Below are 22,422 nucleotides of genomic sequence, written 5' to 3' on the forward strand. Positions count from 1 at the left end.
ACATCTCTCTCTCGACAACTGATAGACAACCAAAGAGAAAACCAACAAGGATATGGTAAAACTCAACAGCAACATCAACTAACAGGATTTAACTGACATTTATAGAACAGTCTACCCGATAACAACAGAATAAACACTCTTTTCAAAACCCCAAAAAGCACAGAGGTGCCTGCATGGCTCAGTCAGTTAAGTGTCTGACTCTTGATTTCAGCTCAGGTCCTGATCTCAAGGTCATGAGACTGAGCCCCAGGAGAGATTCTCCTATCCCTCTCCCTCAGCCCCTCCCCTACTTGCTGTCTCTCTCACAGAATAAATAAACATTAAAAAAAAAAAAAAGCCCAAAAAAGCATATACCAAGACAGACCATATCCTGAGGCATAAAACCAACCTCAACAAATTTAAAAGACCTGAAATCAGAGTGTATTCTCTGACCATAACATAATCAAATTAGAAATTAGCAACAGAAAGATAACAGGAAAATCTCCAAACACTTAGAAACTAAATAATGCACTTCCAAATAACCTATGAGTCACAGAAGTCTGAAAAGTGAAATTTAAAAAATATACCGAACTAAATGAAAATACATAATACAATTTGTGGAATCACGGAAATGCAACCAAAAACACAAGATACTAGTTCATATCCATCATTGGAAAACAAGTGCAGGAGAGGATATAAAGAAATTGGTAATCTTTTGAATGTTCCCAAAATATCATACCAAAAAAGAGAATTACCATATGATCTACTAATTCCATGTCTATGTACTCCACGCAAAAATTGCAAATCAAGACTCAGATTACTTGTATGCTCGTATTCATAGCAGCAATACTACCAACAGCCAAAAGGTGCAAACAACCCAATGTTCATCAACAGATGAATGGATAAACAAAATGTGATATACACATAAAATGGTATATTCTTCAGTCTTAACATGGATGAAACTTTGAAGCATTGCTGAGTGAAATACACCAGAGACAAAAAGACAAATATCATATGATGGTACTTTACGTGGTACATAGAGGAGATAAATTTATAGAGACAGAAATAGAATAAATATAACTGGGGATTGGAAAGAGAGGGAAGCAGGGAGTTATCATTTCATGATACGAGGTGTCAGCTTGGGATAATGAAAAATTTCTGGCAATGGATAGTAGTAATAGTGGCGATAATTGCACAACATTGTGAATGTGCTTAATGCCACTGAATTGTATACCTAGAAATGGTTAAAATGATCAATTTTATGTTATGTATAGTTTACCACAACACAAATAGATACTATACAAAAAGACAGATAGATAGATGATAGATAGACAGATATAAAGACACACAGACAGACAGATTTAAGTGAACCTTTTTTTTAATCTTTTTAAGTCAATGCTTCTCTGCCCAGGTATTACTTGCAGCGCAGCACACCTTTCAGGATTCAAAGTGTCACAAACGACTATTCATTGAAAATAAAGACAAAATTTGGGAGTCCTTGTATATGTCTAATTCAGAATTAATCTTCCCTCAAAGAATGACCAGCCATATCAAAAGTAAGTCTTAGGGTAGGGAAGGAAGCTATGACACTCTCTTTAAAACACTAAATATAGGATAAATGATCTTGTTCCCCAAACTCACACAGGTCACTGGCTTTCAAGGTACGGTATTAGTTAGACTTGGATCATGGAAACAAATTTATTTTTGATACAACTATCTCTCTTCTTTCTGATGCCCAGCAGAGACAGATGCTTGGGTTAGTCTTGGAATATGGTGATGAACTGATTACAATTATAAATTATTTTTGCAAGGCTCCAAGGAAAGATCCTGTATTCACTGACCCAAGGCAAGAGACTGCAACATGATTTTATAAAAGAAAGTGGCTGGGCAATACCTAGGGTTAAAGGGTGATGAGAAGCAATAGTGAAACACTACAAAACCTCTCACAGGCAATGTTAAGATATTGTCTTATTTCAACAATCATTGTGTTGGAATTTGACATATTTAGTGCTAAGATCTCTTTCAATCCTTTCTGGTACACCATCAAAAATTCTGGTATTTGATCAGAGATTGTTTTGGGCTGGGGCAGAGGAGGATACAAGGGTGATAAGCTGAAGAGTTTCTTTTTGAGGTGATGAAAATGTTCTGAATTGACTGTGGAGACTGTTGCACATTTCTGTGAACATATTAAATCCACTGATTTTGTCAATTAAATGGGTGAATTGTTTGGTATGTGAATTAAAACTCAATAAGGCTGTTAAAAAAAACAGAATCTAATCAGTTATAGGAAATACAGAAGATAGAAGAACAAGTCTATAAGGGAAGAAATTTCAAAAAGGTTGAACCAGAATCTAATCAGTTACAGGAAATGATACAGAAACAAGTCTACAAAAAAGCAAACATAAAATCCAAAAGGCAGGCAATTCTATAAGACAACTAATTTGATTTTCTCAACAAGTCAATGGCATAAAATCAAACAAAGTTAGAAGCTGGGGGAGGCAGGGGCGCCTGAGTGTCTCAGTCAGTTAAGGATCTGACTCTTGGTTTTGGCTGAGGTCAACATCTCACAGTTCATGAGTTCGAGTCCCACAAAAGGCTCTACACTGACACTCCAGAGCCTGCTTGGGATTTCTCTCTACCTCTCTCTCTGACCCTCCCCATTTTGCTCTCTCTCTTTCTCGCTCTCAAAAAAATAAATAAATAAAAATTAAAAAGTTGAAGAAGAAGAAGAAGAAGAAGAAGAAGAAGAAGAAGAAGAAGAAGGAGAAGAAAAAGAAGAAGAAGAAGAAGGAGGAGGAGGAGGAGGAGGAGGAGGAGGAGGAGGAGGAGGAGGAAAAGGAGAAGGAGAAGAAGTAGTAGTAGTAGTAGTTGGGGGAGGGAGAAATGCTTTGTTTGTTTTTGGTTTGGTTTTAACACAAGTGATCTAAGACTAAATCCCATCTATAAATTTTATTTGGATCTCCATTTGAATAAACCAACTATGAAGATATTTACGAGATAATCAAAGAAATCTAGCATGTACTGTATATAAGATGATACCAAGGAATTACTGTTAATTTTGTTAAGTGTGATAACAGCATTGTGGTTAAGTAAGAAAATAACAATGTCTACACTAGCCTATTTCTGTGTATGTTTAAAGATTCTCATAGTTTAAAAAAGTACTTTACCAGTGAGAATGCAAGGAGAAAAATTGCAGTCATCAAGCTCTGACAACCCTTTGAAGGAACTGTGTTGCAAAGAAGAGCAAAGATATACTGGAGGCTGGGGACAGGTAGAAATGTAGGGCAAAAAAGCAGGATTTTTTTTCACGGGAGAAATAATAGTATGTTTGTATACTGATGGGAATGATCAGGAAAATAAAGAGCAAAGGTGATAAAAGAGAAGAGAGAATTCTTAAAGTACTATATTTGAATAACAGAGAAGTAGGGATTAACTAATCCCTCCACTTGTTCACTAGTGGTTCATCTAGAGTAACAAGTAAACAGGTAGACTACATGGGTACAGATGACAATCGGTGAACACAAATGCTGGTAGGAGTATGTGGAAGTTCTTTTCTGACTGTTTCGATTTTCACAAGTGCAATATGAAGCCAAGTCATCCTAGGAGTGAAAATGGGAATCAGCAATTAGGGGCATGGAATAAGTCAACTAAAACAGTAGGAGAATGAATGGACTAGGAAAATATACTATTTGCCTGGAAACGTTAAAGCCAATGTAAGTGAGTGGTCATAAACTGAGACCAGTCAATGGGATTGTGTTTTCTCGAGCCACACTCAGCTAAGTGCAGGTATGAAACAAGCAGAGAGCTGGATTTGAAAAGCACTTCTGGGTGTGCTGATGACATGAGAAGTTAAGGAACCCAAGGGTATGTATATGCAAGAGAGTAATTATGACGATCAACAAATAATTTAAGTTTGGTAAGGAAAGAAAAGAAAACACTGAAAGGTGAGGGGCAGGAAAAAGTTAGTAGAATCATGGATTCTAGATTCTGGTGGGGGTGAAAGACAGCTGGGAGTCAGGATACCAAACCAAGAGAGCAAGAAAGATAAGACGTAGTAGCCAGAGAGTAAGAAGCATAAAACTGAGATGACAAAGGGGTTAAAATTATTTATAATGACCAAATCTAAGGTATGACTATGGAAGTGAGTAGCTGAGGTATGATACGAGACATAGGTTATCAGTACAGAAAAGGAGTTCAAGATTCTGAGAGGGTATTAAAAGAATCACCTCCATGTACATTGAAATCACCCAGAAATCCATATATTCTAAAGTTTCTCCAATCAGCATGTAACTGTTATTAAATTTCGTCTTTAAAACTTTTAAAAACACAAACATTATAAACATGTCATTACAAGGCAATCAAACTGTTATATTCTGTCATACCATCTTTTTTCAATAATTGGTACCGTTTAGTACCTAAATGAAGTGTTAATAGGGCGCCTGGGTGGCTCAGTCGGTTAAGGCTCTGCCTTCAGGTCAGGTCAGGTCAGGTCATGATCTCACGGTTTTGAGTTCCAGTCCCGCATAGGGCTCTGCTGTCAGCGCAGAGCGTGCTTTGGATCCTGTCTCCCTCTCTCTCTCTGCCCCTGCCCTGCTTGAACACGCATGCACGCACTCTCTTCCAAAAATAAATAAACTTTAAAAAAATAAGTGTAAATACATAATTCCACCAAAGTCACTTTTTTTTTTTTTAATGTTTTTATTTATTTTTGAGACAGAGAGAGACAGAGCATGAGCAGGGGAAGGGCAGAGAGAGAGACACAGAATCTGAAACAGGCTCCAGGCTCTGAGCTGTCAGCACAGAGCCTTATGTGGGCCTCAAACTCACAGACTGTGAGATCACGACCTGAGCTGAAGTCCGACGCTTAACCGACTGAGCCACTCAGGCACCCCCAAAATTTTTTTTGATGTTTATTTATTTTTGACAGAGAAAGAGAGAGAGAAAGAGAGAGAGAGACAGAGCATGAGCGGGAGAGGGGCAGAAAGAGAGGGAGACACAGAATCCAAAGCAGGCTCCAGGCTCTGAGCTGTCAGCACAGAGCCCGATGCGGGGCTCAAACTCGCGAACTGCGAGGTCATGACCTGAGCCGAAGTCAGACGCTCAACCGACTGAGCCACCCAGGTGCCCCCAAAAGTCACTCTTAACTACTTTTTAAATTTTTGACAAATAGAGGCATAGTTTTAATTTATATTCTTACTCTAATAAGTATCCATTTTTTATCAAAATTGATTATCCTCATGCCAGTTTCCTTAATAAGAAAACCCACGTTTAGGGCCACCTGGGTGGCTCAGTGGGTTAAGCATCCAACTATTGATTCTGGCTCAGGTCATGATCTCAGTTTGTGAGATGGAGGCCATCAGGTTCTATACTGACAGCATAGAGACTGCTTGGGATTCTCTTTCTCCCTCTCTCCCTGCCCCTCTCCCCCTTTCACCTTCAAAATAAATAAATAAAACTTTAAAAAAAGAAAAAAACATGTTTATGTCTTTGACATAGCACCTGGTTAAGGCAATGATTCAATAATTATATATTCCCTTCTATTAAAGGGGACATACAATACTACAAATCCACATATTTATCTAATGCTGCCTTCAGTAACTATTTCTAGAACAGATTCCTAAAGGTTCCTGTAATGAATCACCTTGGATCTGGGAAGTCTTACCTATAAAGTTCCAGAGTTGATAAATCCTGAATGTAAAGTTTCAAAGTTGACTCAGAAATCAACACCTGTATCACACCTCCTAACATTATTCTCCAACTCAAATTTCAGGCAAGACAGGGGTAGCAACAAGTAAGTTTATGAGACTACTGATGGAACCCAAAATCCATTGGTCTTGTCTTTCCACTATTTTGTCATGGCCTTGTCAGTAACACACCAGTAACATCCCATATTTTAAATATGCTACTTACTGTGGTATGATGGGATATATTACCAACAATGTTGAGGTTTTTGAGCAGTTGGGGAGAACCACTGTATTGTCCAGAGATCTGCTTCCTGACTTCAGCAGCCACAGTTCTACAACAAAGAAAGCAAATATATTATTTTAAAAAGAAACAACCGGGTAGCCTGGGTGGCTCAGTCGGTTAAGCGTCCAACTTCAGTTCAGGTCATAATCTTGTGGTTCAAGAGTTCGAGTCCCGCATAGGGCTCTGTGCTGACAGCTCAGAGCCTGGAGTCTGCTTCAGATTTTGTGTCTCCCTCTCTCTCTGCCCCTTGGCTGCTTGCATTCCGACTGTCTGTCTCTCTCTCCCTCAAAAAGAAATAAACATATAAAAAAATTAAAAAGAAAACAACTTAGTTTAAAATGGTAAGAAACTAAGTATATTAAATATCCATTTAAAACCAACAAAATCTCAGAGTATCAATAGGGTCATAAATTTGTAAGATATTTCAGTAAATACTGCCTATAATTACAGTACAACATCTTTATGCTGATGTAGGACACAAAAGTGAAAGCCAACTTACAGAAGGTTTTTTTTGTACATGGCATTTCAGGGAACATATTTTGGCTTACGACAGAGCAAGAAGCTATAATAAGATATATATATTAAAATGTGCATATCTTAAAGATATAAAATTCTAAAATATTTTATAAACAAAGAATTAGGAAGAAAAAAACTCTTCCTTCCTATCTAATATTGTTAGCTCTTCATTCATGCCCCAGAAAACTATTCCCTATTTTTACTTAAGTAAGAGAAAATCACCTTAATACTATGGCATTAATGGCTTTCCACGATCTGACCCTAAACACCTGGTTCCAGCCTTGCATGTCCTTTCCCAAATTCTTGTCAGTGAACATAAACTGTTTTCCACAATGTTGTTTCTGTCCTGTATCCACAAATTCAATTCTTAACTAGTTTTAAGGGTAAAACCTAAATGACAGGAACTGTATACAAACTTATGATAGCTCACCCCAAACAAAAATAATTCCACCTTTCATTAAGACTTTCATTTATAATCTAATGCATTTTCCTCCTTCCTAGTTATTTTTTCCACATTTTATATACACTCTATATAAAAAGAGGCAGTGTTTAATTCACCATTGTTTTCCCTAAAATATTTAGCATGTGGCACTCAAAACAGGTGACTGGTTAGCCCTATGAAATATACAATATTACTGAACTTTTTGACAAATGAAGTAAATCACAAAAGAATTACCATAATACAACAGATAAATCTTTATTTGAATTAGGATTAGAGTTTAAAAGTTCCACAATTTCAAGCTGGTTAGTGACCCTTGGGGGCATACTAGTATTTCAAATTTACTGAAATAGCATTTCTGAAACAGAAATATTTTAGAAATTCAAATGACTTTTGGGGCACCTGGGTGGCTCAGTTAGTTAAGCATCCAACTTCAGCTCAGGTCATGATCTCACATTCCGTGGGTTCAAGCTCCAGGTCGGGCTCTGTGCTGACACCTCAGAGCCTGGAGCCTGCTTCGGATTCTGTGTCTCCCTTTCTCTCTGCTCCTCCCCTGCTCATTCTCTCTCTCTCTCTCTCTCTCTCTCTCTCATAAATAAATAAATATTAAAAAAAGAAAAAAGAAATTCAAATGACTTTATACCTCATTAGTCTCCCATTTTCCTTACATTTTCCAAAACTATAAAGCAAAATATTCAGTGAGTCCCAAATCCAATAAATAACATTCCCCGCATTAGTAACATTTTTATTAAATAGAAATTATAACCCCCAAAAAAGAAATTATAACACAACATAAAATAAACACCACTATGCATAGATTTTGTGCAGTTAACTTTCTGTAGTCACTATCTAACTTCTACACTACGATCACCAACTGGCCACTTCCTTATTTTACAAAACTAGCCTTCTGAGTTTTGCTTTTTTTTTTTTTTACTCTTTTCCAAAATCTAAACCCTACTTTCTCCTACCATTTTACTGCAAATCAGCTGAAACAGGTCTAATGACCTGGTTTCTGGGCCAGCTTGATGATACTTGCGTCCTGCAGTGTTCTCATGCTCTGAATTCAGAGCCCTTTGCATCTTGGTCCCCGTTCAAATTTCCAGCTGAATTTCTACAAAATCTCATTTTCCAAAAATTATCCAAATTTATGATACAATCTTTCCCCTCTTTCTTCTCTTCCATACCCCTTTCCTTTTTTCATATTCAATCATTCCACACATTTGTCAAGCACTGTTTTGAGCCTACTACTCAATTAGAAACTTTTCATACAAAGGTGAAAAAGTTTTTCTTTCAATCTCAAGATACTGAATTACCTCAGAGATCTGAGGTACTTTAGAACATTTTTGTGTGTTATAAAAAACTAATTCGTTATTCATAACTGCTGGAACCTAGAAGTTTATCCTTCAGTAGGTAAATGGATATACAAAGTGTGGTACATCCATACAATGCAATATTATTCAACAACAAGAAGAAATAGGATATCAAGTGACAAAAGACATGGAAGAACCTTAAAAGAATACTGCAAGTGAAACAATCCAGTCTGAAAAGTCTACTTACTGTAGGACTTCAACTATGTGACATTCTGGAGAAGGCAAAACTATGGAGACATTAAAAAACATAGGGGTTGCCCAGGTTGGAATGGGGAGGAAAAGGAAGAGACAAATAAATAGTGCATAGGGAATTTTTAGGGCAGCAAAACTATTCTGTATGATTCTACAATGGTAGATACATTCCTTATACATCTGTTAAAACCTGCAGAATGTACAACACAAAGAGTAAACCCAATGTAATCTAAGGACTGTAGTTAATAATAATGTATCCATATTGGCTCATCAATTAAAACAAATGTACCACACTAACTCAGGATGTTAATAACAAGGGAAACTTGCTGGGGAAATATAGAAGGGAATTCTCTGTACTTTCCACCAGATGTGAGAAGACAAGAAAGTTCACTTCAGTTTAGAATTTCCCTTAGTCCTCTTAATGAAGCCTATATTATGGGTGCTCACTATTGTGTTTAGTTTAAAGGCCTTAAAATCTCCTGATTCTTTTAAGACTTAGATGAGAATATGAAAAAGTTTTTCATAGGGCAACATAGAACAAATATTCTGTGTCTCCCTTCCTCAGAGCTGTTCAACTCGGTCTACCAATCTCAGCACTACCTCACTGTTTCTGGGGCTAAACCATGAGTAATCTGAATTTTATCAAACACAGGATGTCATTAGTTGTTAAGACCTGCTACTACTTCATGTACAGCTAAGAAAAAAAAATTGCCAATTAACCACCATACCATCAATTAAGTGGAAGACATATCCTGTTTTCAGAAGATGTTAAGCAGTGAAACTTAAGTGAAATATGGTTTCCTCAAAAAGAGATGATCTTTTCTTTATTAAAAGAGACATACAACAAAAGATAATCTCCATGCTACAAATATTTGTCTTATTTCTATATGACAAAATTTCCCCCAAAAACAAAATTAGTAGTAACTTGAAAATAAAAACCATTTCCATATGGGCTATGATAGCAATAAAAATATTGCCCAAACAAGGGATGTATTCATACTGAGACCCTCTGCATGAAAAGATTTCATGGAATGGTACTGAGAAAATTTTCCCAAGAAATAAAATCTCTTAACCACACTATGGCCCGAAGTATTCAAGACAAAAAAAATGCTGAATAAATATAGTTCCTATATCAGTTAAAGTCCTTTATCATAAAAGAGTCCTTACTTACCCATAGGGAATAGTTCTGAGACCCCCCAGTGGATGCCTTAAACTCTGGATTATACTGAACCCTATCTATATGTTTTTTCCTATACATACTTACCTATGAAAAAGTTTAATTTACAAATGATGAGTATTAAGGAGGGCACTTGTTGGGATGAGCAATGGGTGTTATATGTAAGTACTACACTGTATGTTAACTAACTTGAATTTAAATAATTTTTTTAGAAGTGAGGCAAAGAGATTAACAATAACTAATAAAATAGAGCAATTAAACAATATACTGTAATAAAAGTTATATAAATGTGTTCTCTCAAAATATCATATTGTACTGTATTCTTTTTTCTTGTGATGTGAAATGATAAATGCCTACATAATGAGACGAAGTGAGGTGAATGCTGTAGGCACTACAACGTGACATTAGGCTACTACTAAAATGAGACATGCTGGATGGTCAGAAGGAGAATCATCTGCTCTCTGAGGTTGACAACGGAAAGTAAAACTGTGGATAATGGGAGACTACTGTAGATTGCTTTTTCCAATAATTATTTTTCCTACTCCTAGTGATAGCTCTATAGCAGGGAAATACAGGGAAGCCTTTTTTACTTCTAATAAGCTATTAATATTAACTGCAAAGTGGAAAGAATAAATCAAAAATTCCATAGGTACTCATGCTCCTAAATTATGAGAGAATACCGTCTTCCCCACCCAAAAGAACATGATGGAATACTTGACCTATTTGCCTTCTTATCAATTCTCTCCATTTCCACAAGCTCCCTCATTATGTCAACAGGCATTATAATTTTCACAAGAGAAAGCACTCACTAAAGTCATTCACCATAGGATATTGGAAATAACCAACAAGGACTCACATCCTGAAGGAAATTATGTTGCATTTAATCTTTCTTCTAATCTCCTCCCACTTTCAGATGCCCCATCTGACTATGATTTCCAGAATGACCAATCTGGGCCTCTCTCATCTCTAGTCATTCTTCATGGGATCAGAAGTAAAACCTTAGTAAAGATGAGTAAGGAGAGGGGAGTCTGGTAGACCTTAACCTCTCTTGATCTCAGGGTTCTAAGTTCAAGTCCCACGTAGAGTTTACTTAAAAAATAAAATAAATCTAAAAACAAATAAATACAATTTAACAAAAAAGAGGAGTAAGGAGAGTTTAGACAAAAATAAAAAAGAGTTTAGTTGAGCTTTTCCTATAATGTCACAAAAAAGAGCCACAATGTTCTATGCCAAAGAAGAAAATAAGATCTCTTGGAACTGGCACTGTTTATACATAACATAAAAGTCAGAGAAGAAGGGAAGGGTAGAAGGATACACCAGGCAATATATCAGGTAAGAGAATACATCAGAGACAAGGCAAAAAAGGACTAGCTAAAAATCCCCAAAAGAAAATGGAAAAGAGCAGCTGATAGATACTCCAGTGTTATGACTATCCAAACCCAAGATTGGTGACTGACGGGTTGAATCATAGTTGTACCACTGTGTATAGTTGGCATTAAAGACAATGAAGAGCAAAATAAAAAAAAACAATCGATTAGATCTAGGCCACCTCTGACCTGGTAAGGATGTGGAAAGAGGGGCCGTGAGCCTCACAGTTAGCAATCTTTGGGGGTTGCGGTGGGTCAGTGACAGGTATGCACCTGGCCAGCATTTCTGCCGCTTTGCCTGGGAGGACTCAAACTGGCACCTGGAAACTTTAGGAAGACGTGATTTTCAAAAGTAATTATGAAAACATTTGTCATTGGAATTAGTGGTATGACAAATGGCAGGAAGATAACACTGCCTAAGAAACATCTCCCAAACTGCAGGATCATATCTCAGGATGATTTCTTTAAGCCACAGTCTGAGATAGAGACAAATACAAATGGATTTCTGCAGTATGACATGCTTGAAGCACTTAATATGGAAAAAATGATGTCCACCATTTCCTGCTGGATGAAAAGCCCAAGACACTCATTGGTATCAACAGACTGTGGAAATGCTAAGGGATTTCCCATATTAATCACTGAAGGCTTCCTTCTCTTTAATTATAAGCCCCTGACACTCTATGGAACATAGGAGCTACTTTCTGACCACTCCATATGAAGAACGTTAAGGGGAGGAAGAGTACAAAGGTCTACGAGCCTCCAAACCCTTCCAGGGTACTTGGATGGCCACGTGTGGCCCATCTATCTAAAGCACAGACAAGAAATGGAGACATCAGGTGGGAAATGGTTTACCTAGGCAGAACAAAATCTGAAGAGGACTTCTTTCCACAAATGTATGAAGATCTACTATAAGAACTAGCAAAGCAAAAGTGTTTGCAAGTAGCAACATAAAGATGGAGTGGACTAAATCCTTCCTGAAATGAATTAGGAAACTCAAAGGAGTATGTTTAAGAACTTTTAACAATACATAATATGTAGTTTGGTTGATGACAGCCGTTGGTTCATTTGTATTATCACACATGGTTTCCCCAATATGTGGAACAGTAAATAGTGGTCTATACCTTTGGTATAGGAATTTACCTTGATAAGCTGTTCTCACTCCAAGGGGTGCAGAGATACAGCATAGCTCACAATGAGTCAGTTCCTCTAATGATTGTCAAACTTTTCTGAATGGGACCCAGAGTACAAAATAAGGCTTACATCACAATCCAGTATATATGCAATCTATCATGTCTGTATGTGTCGATGTGTTTGTGTATATATGTGTCTCTGTACATACAAATACAAACGTGTATGATGTGTGTGTATATATACACACATATCAAGTAACACAAAGCATTTACCTTAGATATAATGCACGGTGATATTTTTCTACTTGTAATTTTTTTTAATATTCGTTACCATCCAATGCCACTGCCTACCTCCTGCAAATAAAGGCTTTTTTAGGAGTAGCAGTCACATTGGATAAATCAAAATTTACTAGAAAAAAAAAGAAAACAATAGATTAAAGAAATGCAACATTGTGTTACCTCCTAAGTATCTGTGCCAAAAAAATGTTTAACCTGAATTAAATCAAACCTATACATCTAACACCCAGTTTACAGGAAATACAGAGAACACTAAAACAAAATAGTGCCAAAGGAAGCAATCAGACAAAAACCAGAAGGCAGGTCATTCTGTACCACAAGTCTCTTCAACAAATTAGCATGATGAGTATCTAAAGACAGAGTAACGTTTAGCATAAAAAAGACATCATATGAAAAAAGTAAAGTCTACTTAAAAGAAGAAAAAAAGACTGAGAGATAAAACTAAATGTAATGAATGGTTCCTAACTGGATCCTGATTTGAACAAACTAGCTACAAAACACATTGTTGGGGATAATGAGAAATGTGAATATGGACAAGGTATAACACAATGAAGAATTATTTTTTTTAATGTGTGTAACAGTATTATTATAGTAATCCAAGAAATGTCCCTATATTTCAAAGATACAAATGATGTCAGCAATTTAGCTTTAAACTCTTCAGTTATTATCAATCTACCCTAATGGACAAAACTAACTAACTATGGAGTACAGATGAGGCAAATACCCTTCAAGAAGCATATCATGTTCTCTATAAAGCCCTGCCTGATTATTTCTGTTCTGTTCCACTCAGATTAGATACTCCTCCTCTGTCCTTTCCAAGTACTCTGTGTTCATCCATATACATTCAAGGAAACAGTTTCCAGGAGGCTAATTCAGACAGGCAGCAGACCAGCCACACTGCTTTTCACCATGGACTAAGAACCTGGCCTTGCTGATAACGTTTGAGTTCAAGAGTAGGAAAGCCCAAAAGTTTGTAAACATTCTCTTTGATAGAAGCACATAAATTGCAAGGCAGGTTCTTCTGGAATACTAATGCAACCCTCCAATATAAAAGTATGGTTGAAGAAAAAAAGGTACAGTGAAGGATTTGAGAACTTGGCTTCTCAGGCTTGGCACATTCTCACTCTTCAGAGGCACCTTTGCAATTTCTTGAGGAATTAGGGAGGACAAGGAAACTTTACTTCTGATTGGAGTATGCTATTCTGGCTCTTATTTTGTACAAATGTCTCAAAGCATGTTAATTTCTGCCATTAAAGAAAATGTATATTCTTTAATTCTGTCTGGTGGCACTTTTCTATCAAAAACTATCTCCTTGTGATAACCAAACAATATCGCAGACATAGCATCTATCAAATTGTTTTGAAACCTATTTACCAATCTCCTTGCAAGAAACCAAGCAGTAAAAGGTGGGACTTCATTTACCTTTGCACCCTCTAGCAGAGTGCCTGGCATATCCTGAGTACTTAATAAATGTTTAAGCTGAAGTGAAAAAATGGGAATAGAGAGAAATTTTCATAGTTCTTTCCCCACAGGAAAGTAGTTAGGTAAGAATGCTAGAATGGAACAACAGATGTGAGCTTCTTGAAGATAGGGACTATATCCTATTAATCTTTACAACCCCATATTTGAGACAATGGAGAGAGAAAGAGAGAAATGGAGACATGGGTATAAGAGTACAAACAGAGAAAAGGAGATAGGGAGTAAGAATGAATTTTGAGACTACTCAGTTTATGAAACTTCCAAATACCTTTTAGAGAAGACTAATTTGGAAGTATGGTTGGTTTTTAATTGATTGGGAAAGGACAAGGAATTATGACTTTTTATCTATTACTGCCAAACAGGTAAATATTTGCTGGGGGACAGGGGGGTGAAATCTGAATCCACAGAAGAATTCTAAATATATAACCTTTTCTTTAAGAACCTCGCTGACATCATTATTGTCCCATTTGCTAAGCGAAACACGGAAACACAATGTTCTATTCCATGTGAAACTCTTCTTTTTAAACAAGATATATGATATTTTCACTTATCTCAAAACAGTCTCTAATATGTCTTTAGCATATCTGCAAAGGTCTGGTTCCAGAACTATGTTCAAACCCTACAATTATGTAAATAAAGTTACTATGAGAAGCAGAGGAAATACGATTTTCCAACCTGGAGAAAAAAAAAAAGAAACAACTCTATAAAAGAAGGCATCTTTTGAAGTAGGTTCCACACCCACCCAAAGTGGGTCTTGAACTCATGACCCTGAGATGAAGAGTCACATACTCTACTGACTGAGCCAGCCAGGCAGCCCAGAAAGACATCTTTTAAGACAGAAAACAGGGGCGCCTGGGTGGCTCAGTCGGTTAAGCGGCCGACTTCGGCTCAGGTCATGATCTCACGGTCCGTGGATTAGAGCCCCGTGTCAGGCTCTGTGCTGACAGCTCAGAGCCTGGAGCCTGTTTCGGATTCTGTGTCTCCCTCTCTCTCTGACCCTCCCCTGTTCATGCTCTGTCTCTCTCTGTCTCAAAAAAATAAATAAACGTTAAAAAAAATACTATCTCTAACTAAAGACAAAAAAAAAAAAAAAAAAAAAAGACAGTAAACAAAAGGAGTATGTACCTGGCATTAAAAAATTCAAATTTCACAAAGAGATAAAAACAAAAGGTACATCTCTCTACCATCTCCAATCCCCAGTTCTATTCCCCAAATGTAACCACTTAATATTGTATCAGGTATCCTTCAAGAAAAAGATGTGACGGGGCGCCTGGGTGGCTCAGTCAGTTAATTGTCTGACTCTTGCTATCAGCTCAGGTCATGATCTCAAGGTGCATGAGTTTGAGTACCACACTGGGCTCCCTGCTGATAGCGCAGAACTTGCTTGAGATTCTGTCTCTGCCCCTCCCCTGCACGCTCTCTTTCTCTCTCTCTCTCAAATAAATACATAAACTTTACAAGAAAAAAAAAAAAGATGCATCTACTTTTTAATGTCCACATATGACATCGTACAATAAAAAACCTTTTTTGATACCTTATATTATACACTTAATATATCTTGGGAATCTTTCCATATCAGCACATAAAATTAGTAATGGTCTAACACTAGTTATCAAGCATGTACAACTTGTGTGCCAGATACTGTGTAAAGGGTTAGATTTGTTATACCTCATTTAATCCTCAGAAAAACTCTATGAAGTAGGCATTATATCAGGATACTTAAGCATCAAGACGTTAAGGTCACATAACTAATAAGGAATAAAACCAAGATCTGAACATGGAGCCCCACTCTTAAACACTGCTTTCCTAATTTTTATCTGCTACAGAGGTCAAGATATGGGTAAACCAGAACATATTTAGCCAGCAGTCTCTATTGGTAAACATTTAGGCTATTTCTAGTTTTTGCAAAGATTATCACTGGAATCCAAGCTCCATTAGAGATTTTTGTCTAAATCTAAAATTATGAATGATCCTTATTTTCTCTTTTGGGCCTTTTGTATTTCCAAATTTTCTGCAGCACCATATATTATTTTATAGTCAGAAAAAAAGATATTTTTAGATAAATGTCAAAAATAAAGGAACTTCCCAAGCTTAATAAAAGTAGAGAGGCAGGGTTTGTATTCAGATCCACAAAGCTCCTAAGGCCTATTTCCTTGAAAGTAAGTTTCCAAAAGTCGATGATTCTAGCTGCAGTTCATATTAATGAGTTCTCTAGTCTCAAAAACCTAGCCTATGAGGTCAGCTAAAGATACTCAGTGAAAATGTCTAGTGTATACACTAACATATTAATAGGAGCACTGTAATTACAACCACCACCACTGTTATGATCTGCTTCCTATCTTTCATGGCTGGCCAAATAAAACTCCTGTCTGAGGCCCTGTCACTTATCAGTTAGCCTGTGTTGAACTCTTCGGGAATTTAGGTTCACAGTGGACCAGTAACCACTAAAGGTCTAAGAAAACAAAAACAGATAGAGATTGATTTGTTAAAACCAAAGAACAGAAATCCTTCTATATAATACACTTAACATTTAAGACATAGTTCCTTTTGGGGGGAGGATAAGGAAAAAAAGATGTCTATGACTCATGTATCCCATCTGACACAATTTTGGAATAGCATATAAGTCAAAGATTTAGAAAGCACTGTTTGAAAGGGACGTGGATGTCTCCATCATTCTGATCTAGAATATTCCACCATAACTCAATTTCCTCAACTAAAAACATGGTGATAACATTGTTGCCTACCTCATAGAACATACCAGCTTATAACTACACACAAAAAGAATTTCAAAATTTACCATTTGAAAAAATTAACACTGATCTGAAATTGGCAACTAAAAAAAAACTGAGGTGGGGGGGAGATAACCTCTACTGTAAAAAGTCAATCTTCCCAAAAGGAGATAAATGTATCTTCAATTCCACCCTACTTCATAAAAATAAAGCCAGAATCTCCCACAAACATATAAACTATATCCTGTATACAATTAGTTGCTAAGACCTATTCATGCTCTTAAATACTTCTCAAATCTTTTCTTCTCCTTCCCTTTTCTACAGCATCTGCCTACAAATAGTATCATACTTAATGGTGAAAGTCTGAATGCTTTCCTCCTTAGACTGGGGAGAAAGCAAGGGTATCTGCTCTCACTATTCAACATTGTACTAGAGGTTCTAGCCAGTGTAGCAGGGGAAGGAAAGAAAGAAACGGAAACAAATCAAGGGTGTTCATATTGAAAAGGAAGAAATAAAACTCTTTACTCACAGCCAACATAATCCTATATGCAGAAAATCTAAGGAACTCGCAAAAAAACTACTAGAAATGGGGCGCCTGGGTGGTTCAGTCAGTTGGGCATTGGATTCTTAATCTTGGCTCAGGTCATGATCTCACAGTTTGTGAGTTCGAGCCCCACACTGGGCTCTGAGCTGACAGGGAGGAGTCTGCTTGGAATTCTCTCTCCCTCTCTCTCTCTGCCCGTTCTCCACTCATGCTATATCTCTCTCCCAAAATTAAACAACAACAACAAAAAAAAACCCACAAAAAAAAACAAAAAAACACTACTAGAACTAACGAGTTCAGCAAAGTCAGAGGATACAAGTTCAATATTCAAAAATCAATTGTATCCCGATATACTACAATGAACACACCAAAAACAAGTTTTTAATTCCATCATGGTAACATCAGAAGCAATACTTAGAAACAGATTTAGCAAAAGAAGGACAAGAATTACATACTGAAAACTTTAAAACTTTGCTGAGAGAAATCAAATAATACCTCAATAAATGAAGACACAGTCTGTTTGTGAATCTGAAGACTCAATATGGTTCAAATGGAAATTCTCCCCAAACTAATTTACAGATTCAGCATAATCCCTATCAAAATCCCAAAAGGATTTTTGCAGAAATTGGCAAACTTTATACTGATGTTGATCCTGAAATGTTTATGGAAATGCAAAAAGTCCAGAATGAGTAATACAATTTTGAAAAAGAAGTAAAAAGTTGGAGGACTCACACTTCTGGATTTCAAAATTTACTATAAAGTAATACTATTCAGAACACTGGTACTAGTCTAAGAATAGACATACAGATCAATGAAACAGAACTGAATGTCAAGAAATAACCACATTTACGGTCAACTGATTTTTGAAAAAGGTACCAAGGCAATTCAATGAGACAAAAAATAGTCTTTGCAACAAACAGTGTTGCAAAAGAACATTCACACACAAAAGATGAATTTAGACCCTTATCTCACACCATGCACAAAAATTAATGCAAATGGATCATAAACCTAAAGTAAGAGCTGAAACTATAAAAACTTGCAGAAGAGAGAAGGAAATCTTGACCATGAATTAAGGAGAGTCTTAGAGAATGACACCAAAATCATGGTCTATAATAAGAAAAAAAAAATTTGACGCATTGGACTTCATCAAAATTTAATATCTCTGCTTCAAAATTCACCATTTAGAAAATAAGAAACTAAGCAGACAGGGAGAAAATATTTGTAAATCATGTACCTAATAAAAGACTTGTATTCTGAACATATAAAAAAACTCCTACAATTCAAAAACAAGATTAAATAACCAAATTAAAAATGAGAAAAAGACAGGAATAGATATTTCACCAAAGAAGATATGTGAATGGCCAATAAGCACAAGAAAACATCACAAAATCATTAGGGAAATGCAAATCAAAACCACAATGAAACGCCACTTCACACTCATTAGAATGCCTACAATCAAAAAGAAAACACCAGTGTTAGCCAGGATGTGGAAAAATCTGAACCCTCACATATTGCTAACGAAAATGTAAAATGGTGCAGTTGCTATGGGAGAGTTTGGCAGTCCTTAAAAATTAAACATAAAATACCAGATGACCCAGAAATTCCATTCCTAGGAACATACTCACAAGAATGGACAATAGGTGTTCAAAAGAAGCTCGTACATGAATGTTTGCACAAGCACTATTCACCATCGCCAAAAGGTAGAAACAAGCTAAACGTCCATCAACTGATGAAAAGGTAAACAAAATGTATGACAGACATATAATGGATTATTCAACTATAAAAGGGAATGAAGTACTCATACATGCTGAATCATGAAAATATTATGCTAAGTGAAGGAAACCAGGCACAAAGAGCTACATATGTAGAGGAAAAGCAAATCTAGAGAGAGAGGCAGGCAGAAAATGGGTTAGTGGTTGCCTGGGACTTGGAATGGAAATAGGAAGTAAATGGGCACAAGGGGTTTTAGGGGGTGATGGAAATGCTCTGAAAGTAGATTGTGGGTGATGGTTTCTCATAACTCTATCAATTTACTAAAAATCACTGAATGGTACACTTAAAGTGAATTAATTTATGGTATGTAAAGTATACCACACAGATTCTGTGTCTCCCTCTCTCTCTGCCCCACCATTGCTTGCACTCTCTCTCTCTTAAATATAAATAAACATTAAGAGAAAGAGAGAGAGAGAGAGAGAGAGAGAGAGAGAAAGAAAGAAAGAAAGAAAGAAAGAAAGAAAGAAAGAAAGAAAGAGAGAGAGAGAAAGAGCGAGCCGGGGTACCTGGATGGCTCAGTCAGTTGAGCAGCCGACTTCAGCTCAGGTCATGATCTCATGGTTTGTGAGTTCTAGACCCACATCAGGCTCTGCACTGACAGTAAGGAGCCTGCCTGGTATTCTCTCTCCCTCTCTCTGCCCCTTCCCCACTTGGGCTCTCTCTGTCTCTCTCTCTCTTTCAAAATAAATAAATAAACTAAAAAAAAAAAAAAAAGAGCCTAGGAATGACTGGAATTGCTCTGTGAAGGTAAGAGGAAGAAATTGCTTCCCAGTCAGAGAAACAATGATAAAGGGAGGAAAAAGAAGAGGAAGAGTGGAGTCTCTAAGAAAGTCTTGCACCCTTCAGCTCCTTCCCACAATCCCTGTATCTTCAGCAAAGTTTATGAAAATCATTAAATGGCTGATATGATTGCAGTTTTTGGTGTCAGAGGACAAATGAGATGCAGGAGTGCAGATGCAGAAAGAGGCAAGGGAAGTCCAAAACACAAAATCGAAGCAGACCTCCTTGTGAGGGCTAGGGATTGGCATTAAAGTCAGAGCTAAACTTAAAGTTTTAAGGAACAGGGATCCACAGCTGCATCAGGCTACAACGCTTTTCTTTAGATTTTTGTATTTACCAGTTACATTTAAATTTTAGCAGGTAGCACAATTGACTATATTGCTATATGTTTAGATAATTTTAGTGATCTCAACAAGTTACAATGACCAATTTGAAGGAATATCAGTTGTTTTGGTGTGACCAGCACTCTAACCCTCCTCCTTCTTTTGGTTAGGAACCCCTTCTTTTTGGTAAGGAACTCCTTACTTAGGATTGGGTGGGGCTGACACCATCACCTCTCTCCTCCGAGCTGAGGTGAACAGGTGACCAGGAATGGCCAGCAACCCCTATATCCCTAAACACAGTAATTTGTTCAAGGAAGGACATGTGATACAAGCCAGACCAATAATTGAGTTCCTGAATGTTTTCTGCCAAAACTAAATGGTAGGATTTGAGCCTAGGGCTGTCAACAATCATTGTAACCATTCAGTGGAAAATCTATCAAAGATGCGAAGATGAGAGGCTGCTGATATCATCTGTATCCCTGGACCTGACATACTCAGTTATATGCAAATTAATCTGACTGGAGATTCTGTCAAATGCAACCAAAATGTCTCCTCTGTAAAAAGCCACTGAAAAATTAGCGACACATCTACACTGGTTGCCAAAGGGGTCGAAATGACGCAACCCAGAAGTGAAGGGGAGTTCACTCTCTGAGGAGATTGAATTGACTAACGGAAAACAGGATGCAAGAGAAGAACAGGGAGATAAATTTCTTCTTCTAGACTCCCATCTACTGATGTGAGAAACTGTTCCTCTGTCCAAAGATACCCTGTGTGACCAAGCAAGCACACCTGCCAAACAATGTCTCTCCAATCCTTTGTGAAGCAGAGGCCAATGAGATAAGGTATCACCTTACATTGTTTCCCATCTCTGCCTCACTTCCCTTTTCTCAGGATCCCTGGGATTATGCCTCCCAGATAAACCCTCAACCTTAATCCTTGTATCGGTCTCAGTTTTCTAGGGAACTCAGATTAAGAGTATCTACAAAAAACCCTACAGCAACCATTAGGCTTACTATTAAGTGAAACATAGAAAGCTCCCCTCCCTCTGAGATCATAAACAAAATGAGGACACTCAGTATGAATACAATGTTAAATAGAAAGGGTAATAATCTACATAGTAATGAAAGATAACCATCTATAGAGCAAGACAAAAAAGCAAATCAGCTATAAGGTTTGGAAAGGAAAAAACAAAAATTCATAATTTCCAGATGATATGGCTGTCTATACAGAAAATACAAAAGTCACAGATACATTTTTAGAGTTAACATGAGTTTAACAAGGTATGTAGCTAGATACAAAATGGTTATATACTTAGAAATAAATCTAACAAAAGATATGCAAAAACCTTACAGAGAAAATTATAAAATTTTGTTGTATGATATAAGGAAGACCTAAATAAATGAAGAGATACACCATAATCAGGGATTGGAAACTCAGTATTATAAGGACATCATTTCTCTGTCAAATTGATGTTTAGATTCAATGTAATCCCAATCAAATTCTAATAGGACTTGGGGATTTTTGTTTGTTTTTTGGTGGATTCTAAAATATACAAGGCAATTCAAAAGACTAGGGGAAAGCAAGACACTTTTTTAAATGGTGGGGGGAGTTATTCTACCAAATTCTAAGCCTTATTGTAATTAAGAGTATTTATAATTGGTGAAAATATGTATAACCAGCCCAAAAAAAACAAAATAGAGAACCCAGACAAAGACCCACAAATAATGACACAATCTATTATAGAAGTGGCAGGGCAGGTCAATAGGGAAAGGATAATCTATTTGGAAAAAAATTAAAATTCTTATACACATATCAAGTCCAGGTGGAATATAAACCTAAATATAAAGGAGCCAACTAGGTTTATGATAATATACATGAATATCATAATGACCACAGGTTTATAAAATATTTCTTTTTTTTTTAAGTTTATTATTTATCTTGAGAGAGAGAGTGAGCGAGCAGAGGAGGAGAGAAGAAGAGAGAGAGAGAGAGAGAGAGAGAATCCCAAGCAGGCTTCATGTTGTCAGCACAGAGCCCTACCCTAGGCTCGATCCCACAACTATAAGATGACCTAAGTGGAAACCAACCAAGAATCAGACATTTAGCTGACTGAGCCACCCACAAGGTAATAAAATATTTCTTAAAGAAGACCTCAAAAGTACTAACCATTAGAAAAGAGAGAGAGAGAGAGAGAGAGAAACTGATCAATTATATTAAAACTGAGAACTTAGTTTTCAAAAGACTCCATAAAAATAATTTCTTGAGAGAGACAGCATGCACGAGACAGAGCAAGGGAGAAGGGTAGAGGGAGAGAGAGAAAGAGACACTTTTTTTTTAATGTTTTCATTTATTTTTGAGAG

At 36.8% G+C, this 22,422-nt stretch overlaps 1 protein-coding gene and 1 pseudogene across 13 annotated transcripts in view; one reads left to right on the forward strand and one right to left on the reverse strand.

The window, feature by feature from the left end:
- The window catches only part of DOCK7 (dedicator of cytokinesis 7), a 224,653-nt gene that overhangs the window by 193,478 nt on the left and 8,753 nt on the right, over positions 1–22,422 (reverse strand). For all 13 annotated transcript variants that reach the window (XM_027059014.2, XM_027059013.2, XM_027059012.2 and 10 more), the window contains exon 2: positions 5,890–5,995. In XM_027059014.2, coding sequence (XP_026914815.1) covers positions 5,890–5,995 — 106 coding nt within the window. The remainder of the gene's footprint in view (positions 1–5,889; positions 5,996–22,422) is intronic.
- LOC106980774 (nicotinamide riboside kinase 1-like) lies at positions 11,366–11,958 on the forward strand (annotated as a pseudogene).

The sequence above is a fragment of the Acinonyx jubatus genome, chromosome C1 (genome assembly GCF_027475565.1).
Source record: "Acinonyx jubatus isolate Ajub_Pintada_27869175 chromosome C1, VMU_Ajub_asm_v1.0, whole genome shotgun sequence".
NCBI lineage: Eukaryota > Metazoa > Chordata > Mammalia > Carnivora > Felidae > Acinonyx > Acinonyx jubatus.